General features: G+C 42.4%; 1 protein-coding gene across 2 annotated transcripts; it reads left to right on the forward strand.

Moving 5' to 3' along the window:
- The first annotated feature begins 680 nt into the window (after positions 1-680).
- On the forward strand, positions 681-11795 carry CD40LG (CD40 ligand). Of its 2 annotated transcripts, XM_003802656.2 has the most exons (5): positions 681-868; positions 2526-2657; positions 6965-7022; positions 8686-8748; positions 11402-11795. In XM_003802656.2, the coding sequence occupies exons 1-5, from the start codon at positions 713-715 to the stop codon at positions 11776-11778; spliced, it is 786 nt and encodes a 261-aa protein (XP_003802704.1). In that variant the 5' UTR covers positions 681-712; the 3' UTR covers positions 11779-11795. The 2 variants fall into 2 exon arrangements, with proteins under 2 accessions (XP_003802704.1, XP_012668704.1); XM_012813250.1 differs by lacking the exon at positions 8686-8748 and having other exon boundaries at positions 713-868; positions 11402-11778.
- The last annotated feature ends 4105 nt before the right edge of the window (positions 11796-15900 follow it).

The raw sequence follows: 15900 nt of genomic DNA on the forward strand, positions 1-15900 counted from the left end.
CCAGTTTCTTATCCTGATTTCCATCAAGACTTTACTTATCTTTGCCTGGGGGGGAATTTATTCTTCTTGTATTATCATTCCAACTAAATTTTACTTAATAACCGTCAGAGCTCTTTTTTACTTTATGCCATGTTGTCTTGATCTGAAAAGCTTGCCGGAATTTTGTTGAGTTTAGAGACTAACAAAAGTTGAGTCTTGAGCAGCCATTAGCTAGTGGCACACCAGTCATGAAATTGATCCAAACTTTTGTTGACATGTGTTTCTTTCCCCGTCCCCCAAGTTCCCACTTTATATTAGTAAGATTGAAATGGAAATGAGTCTGTTGCTGGTGGATGAATTTGTCACTTTCCTTGAAACTGGGGAACTCGAAAAGTTAGACAGCAATAGGAAAATACTGCCACTGTCTGTTAAGAAGTCTATGACATTTCAAGGCAAGAATGAATGTATGGAAGAGTTTCTTCTTTACTAACAAAAAGGAAAGCCTGGAAGTGAATGATATGGGTATACTTTAAAAAAAAAAAAAAAAAAAAAAAAACCTTTACGTAACTTTTTTGCTGGGAGAGAGACTACGAAGCACATTTTCCAGGAAGTGTGGGCTGCGACGATTGTGTGCTCTTAACTAATCCTGAGTAAGGTGGCCACTTTGACAGTCTTCTCATGCTGCCGCTGCCACCTTCTTGGCCAGAAGATACCACTTCAACTTTAACACAGCATGATCGAAACGTACGGTCAACCTTCTCCCCGCTCTGTGGCCACCGGACCCCCTGTCAGCATGAAAATTTTTATGTATTTACTTACTATTTTTCTTATCACCCAGATGATTGGGTCAGCACTTTTTGCTGTGTATCTTCATAGAAGGTTGGACAAGGTAAGATGAGATGTTCTTAACTAAATGGGGGGTTCTTATTGATTTATGGGTGGCTTTGTTAGGGCTACCCAAATGATGATGGATGATGGCAGAAACCCAAATGAATGGTCTTATGGAGTAATTTTTGCTGGCTAGTCAGTCAAGTCTCATATTCTTGTCTCTGGTTAGGATCTCAAGTCAGACCACCTGGGTTCAGATCTTAACTACATTTCTACCAGCGGGCAATCCCGTGGCAAGATACTTTTAGGTATCTAGGCCTCAGTCTCCACATTTGAGAAATGGTACCAGTCTCATAGATTAAGTGAATTTAGCCTCGTAAAGAGCTTACAACAGTGCCCAGCACATAGTAAGCACTACACTACATCGGCACTAGCTATAATTATTTGCAAAAGTTTTTCTTAAGAAGTAAACTATTTTTATTCTGACAGAGACAACTTTTTCCTTGTAAATTTCTAACTAGAGAAGGAGCGCATCAATTTGATCTGAAATTTCATAGTGCTTCAGATTAGCGTACACTTGGATAGGTCCCAGATTCTGCAGTCTTTTAGCACAAGTGACATTTGGCATGTAATTCCTCAAGCACTGATTGTAGCTGCAAGGTGTTCAGTTCCCTCTGAGATGTTTTACATTCTTAAATGGTTGAACTTATGGGAACAAAAGAGTGAAGTATCTTAGTAGGTCTCTTCGCATTCTTAGAAAAAGATAATCATCAGGATTTATTGTGTTTCCCTGTATTTATTAATAGCCACTAAGGGGCATTATTGGCTGTATCGAGAAAATATTAATTATAAATGTAAAGGGGAAAATTGGTCAATTATCTGGCTTTTCCAAAAATTCTGATTGTGGGTACTGTTGGCTGGATAGCATCGGATGGCCACATTTTCTAAGGGATCCTTGGATGTCCTTTCTTGGGAAAATAGTGACCTGAGTAGACTCACAGCATTTGGGCGTGCTGTCATTGACAGCATAACCGTCAGCTCCCTGGATCTTGTTTTGAATCTAAAAAATCTACTCTCAAAACAAGAAAGTGGTACAGAATTAGTCAATGATGCAAGTGAATCCCATACATTTAATTACACTAAGACAGTGGAAAATAAAATATCTCATTAACTCTGCGAATGAAAGATGATTTCCTTAAAAATGCAAATGTTTTCTACAAATACTAAAAAGTTAAAGAGAGAGAGATGTAATTAGGATTCAAGTTAATTGACACACATTTCAAATTAACTTCTTTTTTTCAAGCACTGCATCACAAACACTATAATGAAGTGGGCAAATTAGCTCAGCAGAAAACAATTTTCTGGGCTGATGTTTATAATGACCAATCATTACTGAAGCAATGGGAAATATGACAATTATAGAATATTGTTGAAAATTATGTTGAAGAATTTACATTTTGGGGATTGAAAGTTTATTAGAATAGCTGTGATTTCTACCTAGAATTTCAGACAATATGACATCTTAATTGCCAGCTTTCATCGACTCTTAAACTGTAAATATCAAATCGCAACGCGTCAGTATAATGACTTGTTATTCCCCATTTATGCCCCCGAAGCCCTCTCGTTGTTGATGCCGTGAAGTGAAGGTGGAGGCAGATGCCATTAGCGGTATTCTCCTTCAGAATGACATTTCTCATATTCCTGTTGTTTCAAAACAGATAGAAGATGAAAGGAATCTTCATGAGGATTTTGTATTCATGAAAACGATACAGAGATGCAACAAAGGAGAAGGGTCCTTATCCTTGCTGAACTGTGAGGAGATTAGAAGCCAGTTTGAAGGCTTTGTCAAGGTAAGGAGCTTCGTGGTTGGTAAAATTGTCATCGAAATGTTTTTACTACCTTGGCTAGGTTGGAAAACTGAAATGTAACAATGTAAAAGCTTAAACATTGGTTATCCACACATATATACACATATATACGTGTATGTATACATGCATCCTTATATACATGGGTATGGGGGTGTGTATGAATGTCTCTATCGGTGCAAAAACAAAGCCAAAATTCTATGTTAGAAGGGAAAGGAATGTTGGAGATGAGAAGAACACGAAAGGCCCTATCTGGGGGAAATGCACACTCGCGTGGGCACACTCACACATAGGAGCTCACACATGCAGCTACCACTGGGCAAAATTATGAAGCACACCAAGTTTGGTTTTTGCATTTCTGTATCTCCGCATCCACCCCTCGCTGCCTTCCCACTGTAGCTCCACAGTCTGATCCCCACTTCCCAGAGAAGCCATAGCCGTCGGCAGCTGCCGTGTTGGCAGGCCACAAGTGAAGGGTCTCCTGCAGACTGGTAACAGTCTCCTGTGCTTCTCTGCTGATGGAATTTCAGGTGCTCGGATAGTGAGATCTTTCCTTTTTGCTGTGGAGAGAGGTACAGGGAATAGAGAACAGACATCGTCAGTGTCGCTCAAACCAGACTCCATATGCGTCTAATATCACTTACTCTTGAAGCCAGTGCTCTCTAGGGCCGGTCATGACCAGAAGCAACAAGGGTTTGAAGCCTTCTAGCCCACCGGGCTGATAGTCCGCGTGAAGTCACTGCAGCGATTGTAGCCTACGATGGGTATCTAAAGTAAGAATTTTTAGAGACTTTGTATTAATCCCGTCCTCACAGACATGAGGTCTAGAGGTTCCTTGTTTTGAGGCAGAACGTCAAAAATTCTATCTACCCATTTTCATCTCAGAACACTGAGCCAAAGAGATACCCTTGGCCCTCAGCTCACTGGAGACCTGTGCCTAGGAGCCAGCACTCCACACTAAGGCCAACTCTGTGCCAGATGAGTGCATATCTGGAGCCAGGGGTGTCCAACCCACAGCCTGCAGGCCATGTGAGGATTATGTGAGGATTTTTTCCTTATCTGTCGCAGTAGGTATCATGAAAATTATACATAGACTTTTCTTCTTTTGCTCATTATCTTTTGTTAGTATTTGCGTATTTAATGTGTGGCCCCAAGACAACTCTTCTTCCAATGTTTCACAAAGAAATCAAAAGGTTGGACGCCCTTGACGGGAATTAGTACTTACACGTAGATGATGTGTAATTTAACGCAGGCGTTAGTGGGCTTAAGATCTTATTTCTGAGCTTATTCCTGTCTATCTATACTGTCACCTGTGTGTCATTTAATCCAGTAGTGAAGACTCTAACAGTTTATTCCTGAGTCACCTACAGAGATGGGAATACAGTTCAAATCCACTGCTGGCTTTCCCGTTCTTTCCCCTAATCTACGTTTCAGGTGAAACTCCTAAGCCTTTATTTGTAAGACTGGCCAGCTCAGGAAATGATTTGAGTTTCTCAGGTTCTTTGGGGATTCTGGCAGGTATTAGCGGAGTATCAGAAGGTGTTACTCATTTAAATGTGAATAAAGACACTTTAAAATGGATAGTTATTATGGGAGGGTCTTTATCTGACATAAGCAATCGTTATAAACTGGTTCTTTGTACCCTCCATGAATCCGCAACAATAAGTAAAAAAAAGAATAAAATGAACAGTTAATAATCCACATAGTGTATTAAATAATCCATATAGCTTGGCTGTGTGACCTTGAGCAAAAGACTTCACCTCTCAGGGCCTTAGTTTTCTCATCTATAGCAAGGGAGGGCTGAGATCATCTGTAAGGACAGCTCTGAAGGGCTGTAATTATGGGAACAAACAGCATTCAGGGTTCTCCAATGGAAGCCAGAGCGGCTCGTCCTTTTTCTTCCCTCTCTTTCTTACTGAGAGTTTTACAGTTGAGCTGCCAATTCCTGCGTCTTTATTTCAGGTTGATATGTAAAGCTTCGAAAATCAGCTACCAGGATAGGAGTAAGGGAAGAGTTAGATTGGCCTTCTTGCTTATGCTTGTATGAAAAAAAGTGACATAGCTTCAAAGCTTCATACTCTAAAAGGGAAGACCTGTCAGACATGTCAGCTGGGGCCCCAGGGCGCTCCTCTTTACATATGACTAAAGAGACCCCTTGCTTCCACTGCAGCAGATGGGGACAATGGTTAGGTACAAAGTCCTCTAGCTACCCAATACCCCTGCTAATGACTCAATCCCTTTCCAATACCCATTCTTCCAAATTTGTCACTCAAAAATAGTACTTTAGAGGATTTTTTAAGCCAACCACCAGCAAGTCCCATATTGGATTTGTATTTTCTCAGCTGTTAACAGGAGTTCTTTCTGAGACACAGTTCGGTTAGTTCAGAGCAACCTCAAGATTGAGTTTGGGGGCTTTGAATCAATAGGGCCTGGCAGGGTCTCAGAAAACATCAGATCGGATCCTTAGTCCAGAACTTTAGTCTTCTCTCCACCGTCAAGTGGCCACCAATCTCTTTGTGAACACCTCTTTCTAGTGACAAGGATCTCTATCTCTTAAGGCAGGAAACACTGAGCTGCACTCTGGAGGAAAGATGGGATTCAGGGCTCATGTTAGGATAAATGGAGATGTCATTCTGAACAGTACAACTTCACATTAAAACTTACTGCCCACCCGACCTCCTCCTAGAATGATCAGGTGTGTGAATATCTGCCCGCCAATGCCTGAAATGCCTTTGAGAGGGTCAGCACATTTCCTTTCTGAGATAAAGGGTAACCTGTCCATACCTGCAAGATAGAATTCCCACTAAAAGAGAAACAATCAATCCTAGATTTTCTGAGAGTTTATTTTAATAAGTATTTTAGTTGAGATGGGGAGTGAAGCAAGGAAAAAAAAAAACTCTGGGAAGTGTAGCTGGGGGCACATTCACAGAAAGGCAAGGCTGGGCTCATACAAGACAAGCTTTGCTGACTTCACATTTTCATGGGTGCCAGGCTATGACACCAATGAAACCACCTAGCCTAAAAGTATCTCAACCTCAATCATCACACTCCAGTTTTTGAAAAGACACTAAATAGTCATTTGTTTACTTGTGATCTCACAAACATTTTCCTGTCGCGGTGTCTTTATAGTGCCGCACCTCAGCTCAAATGGAAAGTTGAAGCTCTGAGGCCCATGTGAGAGTTCCGAGGCTCAGGTTCCCCTTGGGCCTCTGTGATCTACGCCCTCACACCTGGTGACTGAGCTGAGCCTACAGCAAGACTCTCAACAGTGACAATACAAATCCTTTCTGGGGAGGAAGGAAAATGAAGGGTGCTATAGAAAATCAATCCTAGGAGTGGGAAGGCACACGGGACTTTGATTATCAGAAGTGGAAATGCTACTCTGTTCCTGTGTTCAGAAGAAAGACGGAATGAGCTGAGCCCAGCCTGTGAATACGATCTCACAGTTGCTACTCTTGGTTTAAGTGTCAGTCTCTTTGGGTGACCTGATACTGTCCACTTAAGCCCTTTAGTACCTTTGTTCAGTCTCTTTAAACAGGCAGGAATAGCCTTTATTATCTTCCAACTTGCGTTGACAGAAGTCCCTGGGTCTTTAAGTATCTCTAGGCTTCCATTAGGTTATAAGTAAAAACAAATCTTTGAAGAAGTGTTACGTTTGCCTTTGAACATCAGCAGCACTGGGAGATGTTTCCTAAATGCTAATTATTCTAAAGAAATTCAGGTTATACAAAGCAACCATCAACAAGAGAATCTCTTCAACCCATTGTAAAGGAAAACAAAATTTAAAATATCTGAGAGTCTTTTCATAGTCTGCGTTTTCTTTCCCAAGGTCAAACTTACTATGACCTTTTCCTATGAGACTTCAGACTAATTTCATTCTAATAGATATACACCATGCTTTATGTTTAATAATATCCTCTATATCAGTTCCCAGGGTAGGATCATCTCGCCATTCAACATTATTTGTCAATACCTGTCAAAGCCAGAGAGGTCAGGGTCATAGCATGGGTCAGTAGTGCAGCCTCTGGTCTGGAGAGAGCATGGGAATGGAGATAATAGGGCCTGGATTTTGCTTCCAGATTCTCCCCTGGGCTCATCTCCCCTGTCAGCTCATCTGTCAGGGCCATGGGATCCCAATCGGTATGATGGAATTAATGACAGGATCTGAGTTGATGTGATAATCCTCATCAGAAATAAGGAACAGAGTAATGACATGGGGCAAATGAATGATACCTTTACAACCCCACAGCACAGCCAGTCAAAATGACCTTTTGTAATGATTCTTCTTTCAGAAAATCATGCTAAACAAAGAGGAGAATAAAAATGAAAACAACTTTGAAATGCAAAAAGGTAAGTTGCTGTTTGCCAATTTTTATGAATCTTTAAAACTAAAAGGAAATCTGAAAACAAACCAGTGTTGAATCAGGGAACTTTTAGTCCTGGTAATAAAATAGGGATATAGTTATCAGATTGACACCTTCCTGGTCCCTATGGTTTGGAAAGGCTTTGTATGTACATATTTATAGGGAAGGCTATGCTCCTCTCATACTGACAATACCAAAGTCTAAAGGAATCTCATTATGTTCAATACCTAAACTAAAGCAACCATATAGCCTGTTACCACCTACAGAGGATGGGATGACAGGAAAGTCATCATTTGGTAGCAGTGGTGTTCATCACTCAACGATAACGGTTCTTTGTGGGAGACAGTGGCTGGTGGAGCCTCTGGCATCAAAGAGCAACACTGTGACAACATTCTATTCTTTGCCCTGTTCATGACGTTACAGCATCTTGAACATCTCTGGGTTGGAAAAGAGCTTGATGATTCTCAAATCCAGCACCTTCCCCAGAACATGAATCTCATTCACAACAACCCTGACCATCAGGCCCGTGATCAAACAGGTCTACCTCATAAGGCAGCCTGCTCCATTTTCAAATGGTTCTAACAGTTATAGTAAGATTACTATACTGCTTGAGAAAAGTCTTTCCTCTTGAATCAAAATCAACTATGGCCCCTGAGCCTTGCATAACCTTTCTCTGCTCTAGGCTAAAAATCCCCAATGTCTTCCATTGTTTCTCCTATGACCCTCTCTAGGGTTTTTTCTCTTCAAATTACCTCCTTTTCCAGACACACTGATGTTTCCCTGAACCCCATACCAACACAATAATGAGCAGCAGAGTGTGGGAAGGAAGGGGTGCTATTAGAGAGACTATTATATCACAAAGTTGGTGAACTTGATAATAGGACTTGTGCAAATCGAATACACACAAAGAAATACATACATGCAGAGATACAGATACTACTTTCTGAGACTCAGAGCTGGTTTGGAAGTTAAAGAGTCATCTGATTTCCATGAAGGGGTTCTCTTCAAAATGACTACAAGATATGTTGACTGATACCATGTTGTCTGTTAATTATGGTGAAATTTGAGAAGGAGTTCATGTGGATACTGCCTAGCAGTCTTCAAGAAAATGATAAAATTAACCAAACTGGTCATTTAGGTCATGCAGGTTGACTTAACATGTATAGGGCATCTACAAAGTGTGCATAATGGAAAAAAAAAGAAATTATTGCTTATTAAGGAGTAATCCTTTCACATGAGTAGCAATTAGAGACAGACACAATAGTGTGGCCAGTTGCTCGCCCAAATTAGACACCATAAGCATCTTACTAAGTGTGCAGACACAACCTTGGGGTCCACTGAGAAAAGCAAAATTCAATTATGTTTAATGAAGACCAGTATTTTCAGCCTGTGCCAATCTATGTAAAATGGAATCCATTATTGATCAAGCACTAGGAGAATGAGATCAATGAAAACAGCCAATTCAATCATTGAGATATTAGAACCCAAGTTTTCCTTCAGTGGGTGAGATTTCAGAGCATTTCATCCTTCCCTTTGTGTAATCTACTTTAGCACAGTGTCTGGTACACACTTGCAGAACTTGACCAAACACTTCTGTGGGTAATTTTGTATTACTTTGGCATGACAGTTTGCTTTTGGTTTCATTTCAGGTGATCACAACCCTCAAATTGCAGCACATGTCGTAAGTGAGGCCAGTGGCAAACCAGCATCTGGTAAGTCCCATGGCATCTGAGCACTAGCCACCCAAGGGGGAAGGCTGGGATGCCCAGGCAGTGAAACCTAATGATTAGGCTCCTGTCTTCCTCTGGAGTTCAATTTTCAAACCTTGCCATATAGCTCTCATAGGCTCCCCTTTGTCTGCAAAGTGAGCTCAAGTGCACAGATGGGACTTAAGGGAACAAAAGGAGGTGGGACGATGCCTGATGTTCTCATTATGTTCTTGCTCAATGGCTGATTCTAAATGATAAATTACTGGGTGGAGAGACCATTACTCTGACAACCTGGAAGAGATGGCAGGGAGTGACCTCATGACTGGGAGCATCCCATCTCCTCACCCCTCTTCACTTTGTGGAAATGGGCCTCAGGGGGTACTTCCTGCCATCTGTCAATTCCTGTATGATTAAGCCCAGGCTCACAGGGGCCAACCTCAGGGAAATTAAAGGTAAAATCATTCTGTAAAGATCAATAGGTGCCAAGACGTTAGATTTTCCAATGAAGTAACAACAGACGACACGCTGTGATCTTTTCAACTCTGAACGATTTTATTTCCATATGCATTCTGCTACCATTCTAGCCCTTAGATTTTTTCCCAAATCTGTACCTTGTGCTAGCTGGTGCTGGAGAATGTGTCGCATCTGATAAATGGATGGAAAACCTGCACGTTAACATAAAGTTCCCCCATAGACACGAAGGCAAGAGCATCAGCAGTCTTTGAAAAACTCAGCAGAGTGCTCCGGAATGGAGATCTAAACTGTGTGTGTGTGCGCGCACATGTTTAGAACTACACACACACATATACACAGAGAAGATAGCACCTATTTCTGAGGTGGCTCGAGCTTCTCAGTGGGTGCAACACATGCATGGTTATCATGGCTCATGGTACGGAAATAACAGCACCAGATGGGAGCTGTTTGAACACTGGAGTTCATGAATCAAGACCACCACTTGCTGGGTGACCTTGGACAAGTCCTTTTATCTACACAGCAGTTTCCTACCTCACTCACCCCGCAGGGTGGCTTTGAGCATCAAATCAGCTAATGTGGCAGAAAGTTGTGCTGTCAAATGCTATACAGATGCAAAGTGCCACTACTTTGTCAACTTCTCTGTGGTTTAAATGTCAAAAGAGAGAGTCAAAGCCCCTCATTAATATCAGTTATCCCTACTATATTTAATAATTCTGTCAAGTACCCATTTCTCAGAAAATACACTTATGGGAGAACGTAAAAACTGTATTACCATGCCCTTACCCAGGGTGGCCATAATTACCTTCTCTCTTTTAAATTGGGTGACAGCAACAGAGAAACCTCCTAGGACAATAGCTTCCCATTGGTCTTTGTCCATCTGCATTGAAATCCTTGCCCTTGGATATATTTCATGGAGCTCAGATTCTCCTGAAAGGCTTGTGATTGGTGTCAGTCCCATAATATCTATGGTCTGCATTACAGTAGGTCTGCAGGGGTTCAGGTGAGCAGACAGAAACATTCTTCCCCCACTCCAGTCCCCAAACTCTTTGTACTTGGCCATGTTGCTCCAAACTTGCCTTACGTCCCACAGTAAATACTAAAATTAGGAAAAGACTTACCAAAGTAAACTTACTAGACTAAAAGGTTGAGAACCCTGCCTTTTTTTTTTGCCTCAACTGAATGATCCAAAAGGTAAATATATCACAATGAAGTATTATTTCTTGAGTGGTCTAGAGGGCCCAAATATGTCAGGTATTTGGGGATGCCTCCCTATTACTAGAGGATGAGTCTTAGCAGGAAGGGTCTTGTGCCCTGATGAGCCTAAGACCACCAGATGGGAATTTTTTTGAAAAGCTCATCAGTACTTTCACTTCTTCCCAACCCCCATCACTCAGTCTCACTCTCTGTGGGAGCTGAGATTTGAAATCAGGTGCACACACTACTTTGAACCCACTCAACATCTCAGCCGAGAAAATGGCACACTGTTGGTGGGAACTCTGCTTAGCCACAAGAATACAGGTACTTTCGAGTTGGTGGCACCCACTACAATGGCAGATCAAAACACAGTGAAATAAACACACAGTTTATTTTCATACTTCCTTGCCTAATTTTAGTCCTTGCTGTGGGAGGCAGGCTGGGTTTGTAACACTGTGATTAGGTAGGAACAAATGGGGTCTTTTCTCTGCTGAAGTTGAGCTAGGTAGACTAGCAACTCTTTGACTTCGTAAAAGTTAAGACAAGCAAGAAATCCCCATTAATATTAGCAAGGATTTTATCTGAATGATTAGGTATGTATAATTGATCATGTGGAACTTTGAAGTCATTTCAACTTTCTTAAATTCAAGGGCAAATTGACTTTATGGACCTTAAAGAGAGAAGAAAACTCACCATAATCTGTCACTTTTAAAATTTTCACAAGTCTCTGAAATAAGGTCTTGCCATTAGCCTCGTGTTGCAGATGAGGAGCTGGAGTGTGGGGAGATTGGAGGTTCCTGGGTTGGAACCTGGCTCTGTCTGGCTGATTTGTTAGTCATATCTCCTCCTTAGACCCTGAGGGCCGGAAGGAGCTGTGAGAATCCATCCCTGTGCAAAGCCAGTGTCCAATATTAATCTACGTTTTCTGTTAGAATGTGAACCATGCTGCGCTTTACCTCACCATGAATTTTTCTCCTCTTTGTTGTAGTTCTACAGTGGGCTGAAAAAGGATACTACACCATGAGCAACAACTTGGTGACTCTGGAAAATGGGAAACAGCTCACCGTTAAAAGACAAGGACTCTATTACATCTATGCCCAAGTCACCTTCTGTTCCAATCGGGAAGCTTCGAGTCAAGCTCCATTTATAGCCAGCGTCTGCCTGAGGTCCATTGGTGGATCCGAGAGAATCTTACTCAGAGCAGCAAACACCCACAGCTCCTCCAAACCTTGTGGGCAACAATCCATTCACTTGGGAGGAGTATTTGAATTGCAACCAGGTGCTTCGGTGTTTGTCAATGTGACTGATCCAAGCCTAGTGAGCCATGGGACTGGCTTCACATCCTTTGGTTTACTCAAACTCTGAACAGTGTGACCTTGCAGCACAGCAGTTAAGACCACCCCCTGCTGAACTGCCTATTTATAACCCTAGGATCCTCCTCATGGAGAACTATTTATTATATACCCCAAGGCATGTAGGGCTGTAATAAATGAATTACAGGGCACGTGAAATCAAAACGGGCCCTGCCCCCTAAGAGCTTATATTCTGAAGCAGCAACCCCACTGATACAAACATCCAGAGACTCCTATGAAGACAAAGCCATTATGCCCAGACTGAATTCTGAGTAAACAGCAGACGATTAGCCAAGTTCTGTTTTGTACCTTTGCATGCGGTATCTTTCAGTGGACAATGTATTTGATTTATCAGTGAAAATAGCAGAAGAGAAATGGGGAGGCTCAGATCACATTCATTTAGGGTTGACTCTGGGTTCCTGGGGCCCTGACGGAGGGGGCCGGGCTCTAGAATGTCTAGCGGGATGGAGAACTGAAAAACTCTGCCCCTGCCACCCACCCTGACAGTCATTCATTCTCTTTCGATCTCTCTCTTCATCTCTCTTTCAGTTGTGCTTGTTCGCGCTCTTTCTCTCCTCTCGATCTCTCCCTCTCTCTCTCCTAATCTTTTTCAATCTCTCCCTCTCCCTCTCTCTCACACACACAGAGTCAGGCGGTTGCTAGCCAGTTATTTTCTTTCCCCCCTGTGCCTATCTCTCCCACTGTAGATGGAGTGGGGGTGCAGCCCGAGCCTGCCCACTCCTCATCAAGAAATGACTGTATTTAAAGGAAGTCTATTGTATCTATCTGTAGTCTCTATTGTTTCCAGAGTGAACTTGTAATTATCTTATTTATTTTTTCAATAATAAAGATCCCTTAATGTTATTGTTGTTATTTAATACCTGAAGGCCTCAGCCAGGTTGGGGGTAGGAGGAAGCACTTAGAAGGAATTTTCCCAACCTTTGCGATGTTTTCGTAAACTTGGTTCTCAAGGTACTTCAACTGCAAAACATCTTGGTGACAGCATCCTCTCTGCAAATCTGTGATAGCCTCTGATGGATGCCATGTTAGCTTATTCAGTGAAAAGCAGTCTGAGACTTTTATTTCCAGCTTGCTCTGAAAAGGTTGCAGGAGATTGAGATTTTTTTTCTCGGTTAATGACAGCTAAATGTGGCTGAAGGGGGAGGCCTTAAGCAAGAAGCAGTAGGTGGTTCTACCTTCCTCAAGAGTTGGGACAACCTGAGGGAAAGTATTGGCCCCACAGTCTTCCATAGAGGCCAATGGAGATATTTTTTGTCCCCTTCCATAGAGGAATTGTTCAGGTAAGAAACTCAGGGTGACATCTTCATTTCTACTAGTAGAGTGCTTTGCTTAAGACAAACACCACATGTTCATCCAAAAGAAAATATTACTATAATAATAAGAAAGGGGGAGTCCTGTGGATAGCACAGTCCCTCCTTGGCTGAGTGACTCTGAAGACCTTGGAGCATGAACATCCAACAGGAAGCTGAAATCATACCAGACATGCTTGGCTGTGTGCTTTCTCCAGTGGGAGAGCTTTAGCGTGAGCAGGGATGACATTGGTTGATGCAGGGACCCTCTAGGCATATGACCACATTGCTATCTTATCCTCCAGAAGCAAAGAGCCTTCCACAATGTTAACCTCTGCTTGAGGGACTTGAAGGAAATGGGGCAGTGGATATGGCAGCAGAGAAGACATGATTTTCTCACAGGTATGGGTCTCCCTTAGGAAGACCAGGATCCCAGGCCCAGTCGAGACAAAGGGGCATAATACCCAGGCCGTGGTCTTCCATTCCTCAGAGTGGCCGAGTGCCCACTTTGTAGCATTGCCATACTTACCTAACTTGCCTAGTGAGATAATGAAGCGGTAGGCAAGAGGCATCACCCCTCTAGTAGGGTTCATCCCAACCACTGTGTAGCAGGCACCTGTAGTCCCAGTTACTTGGGAGGCTCAGGCAAGAGGATCGCTTGAGCCTAGGAGTTGGAGGTTGCTGTGAGCTACGATATGATGGTACTCTACCCAGCCCCACAGAGTGATACTCTGCTGAAGAAGGAGGAGGAGGGGGAGAAGGGGAAGAAGAGAGAGACGGAGAAGAATGAAGAAAGAAGGAAGAAGAAGGAGGAAGGGAGAAGGGAGGAGAAGAGAGAAGAACAAGAAGAAGAACTGTGTCCACCCAGACAAATTTCTTATAATTTTCCTACACCCATTCCCTCTTTTGGGTCAAACATTGCTCCTGCATTTCACCTTGCCTTCTTCTTTGAAAAATCATCATCTTCCAGATTATTTCTATCTCTAGTAATCAAGTTGCTAACAATATCTGTTACCAGAAGTGATGCTATGGATACAAAACACTCTACATTTGCTCGGCTATCTCCTCCTCTCCTGTGGTCTCCACTGCTCTCTAAATGCCACCTCCATTGCTCCAGTGTGGACCCCTCTTCTAAGCTACAGACTCACACAGCTAACTGCTTTTACCTCTCAGGCTGCTTCCTCATGAATTCACCTTGCCCTGCCCAAGGAATCCAGGTTCCATCTTTCACCATCTTCTCCTCCTGTCCTACATGCTTGGCACAGCTGTCTCCCCTGGCCTCATGGTCTTAACCTAGTAGCTACTCATGCTACTAATGCCACGCCCTCAGTGCTCCCTTGTCCCCTAGAAGTTGCCTGCATCTCCAAATGGTGGGCTCATACCCTGAAACCCAATGCATCCCTATGGAGCTAATCTTGTCCCACACATCATGGAATCTATCTTTAGTGTTTCCCTTTCCAGTCAATGGTGTCCTCATCTACCCTGTTTCTCAGCCCAGAAACCTGGCTTGACTTCTCACTGTCCTCACTGCCCATGTCCAATCCCACCAGCCTATCTATACCCATCATCCCTATCTCATACATAATTCTTCCATTAATCTACTTCTTTCTCTGCTGCTGCTATCATCTCTCTTCTGAAATAGTACAACGCCACTTACGCTTCCTGCCTCTTATCTCCTTCCATCCATTCTCCATGCAGAGTGGAATTTTTAAACACAATTATGATTTCACCACTATTCTGTTTCTTATGGACCTTAGAATAAAGACCAAAATAATCAACTTATTTCATCTCCTGCCATTCTATCTCTTGGTGTTGTAAATTCCAGCCCTCAGTTCCTCTAAGCAAAGTTGCAAATGCTTTCCTGCCTTAGGCCCCTGGCATGCTGTTTTCTCTTCCTATACTCCCAGTTCCCTTCTCCCACTGTATCCTGCCCTTAGTAAGTGCTTCAGAGCTCTTATGATTGAGATTTTCTCTACTATGCTGTGAGTTTCTTAAGCACCAAAACCATATCCTGTTCTTCATAGCAACTTCAGTGTCTACCACAGGGCCTGGCATACAATTGGTCCTTTACTTACTGCAGGAAGGAATAGAGGAAAGAGTAAATGCAGCTGCTTGTAACTCAATATTCCATGAAATAATTCTGTGTGTTGATTGAAACAAAAATTTGCAATACCAAAAAGATTTTCATTACGTCAAAAACCTCTAGATGATAAAAATGCACTCATGAAGTAGAGAATGACAGAGGATTATAGTCTGATGAAGATAGACAACATGTTTGTATCATATGATATTTCACAGTAATTTATAAAATAGTACGTGTTTATTCCAAGTTTCATTTGAACTTTGAAAAAGTTCTTTTAGTAAATGATAAGGACCTGAGAACATTTCTGATCTATCTGTAATCGCCTGGTCATAAATTATCTCATTTGCTTCCATTTTTATAAACAGGTCACTTCTGCATTCTACTGAGGGAAGAAATATTTGAAATACCAAATAATAATAATTGTTATTATTTTGGCCGGGGCTGGGTTTGAACCTACCACCTCTGGCATATGGGGCTGGCGCCTTACTCCTTTGAGCCACAGGCACTGCTCATCAAATAATTTTTATTTGTAGATAAAGAGAAATGAATAAAGGATAAAATATTACTGTCTCCATCACTTGATAAGAAGCAAATGACTACAAAATGCAAACAGCGTGCTGTAGCAAGCCGCAGTACAGGGGCACCCCCACTTACAGGGAACTCCATGGAGAGTCCTGAGCTTCAGGAGAGAGTGCACTTGCACGGTATGCTACTATTTGCACAGGGCCCAATGCCACTGCGT

This window comes from Otolemur garnettii, unplaced genomic scaffold, assembly GCF_000181295.1.
Source record: "Otolemur garnettii isolate 467f Iridium unplaced genomic scaffold, OtoGar3 scaffold00252, whole genome shotgun sequence".
Taxonomy (NCBI): domain Eukaryota; kingdom Metazoa; phylum Chordata; class Mammalia; order Primates; family Galagidae; genus Otolemur; species Otolemur garnettii.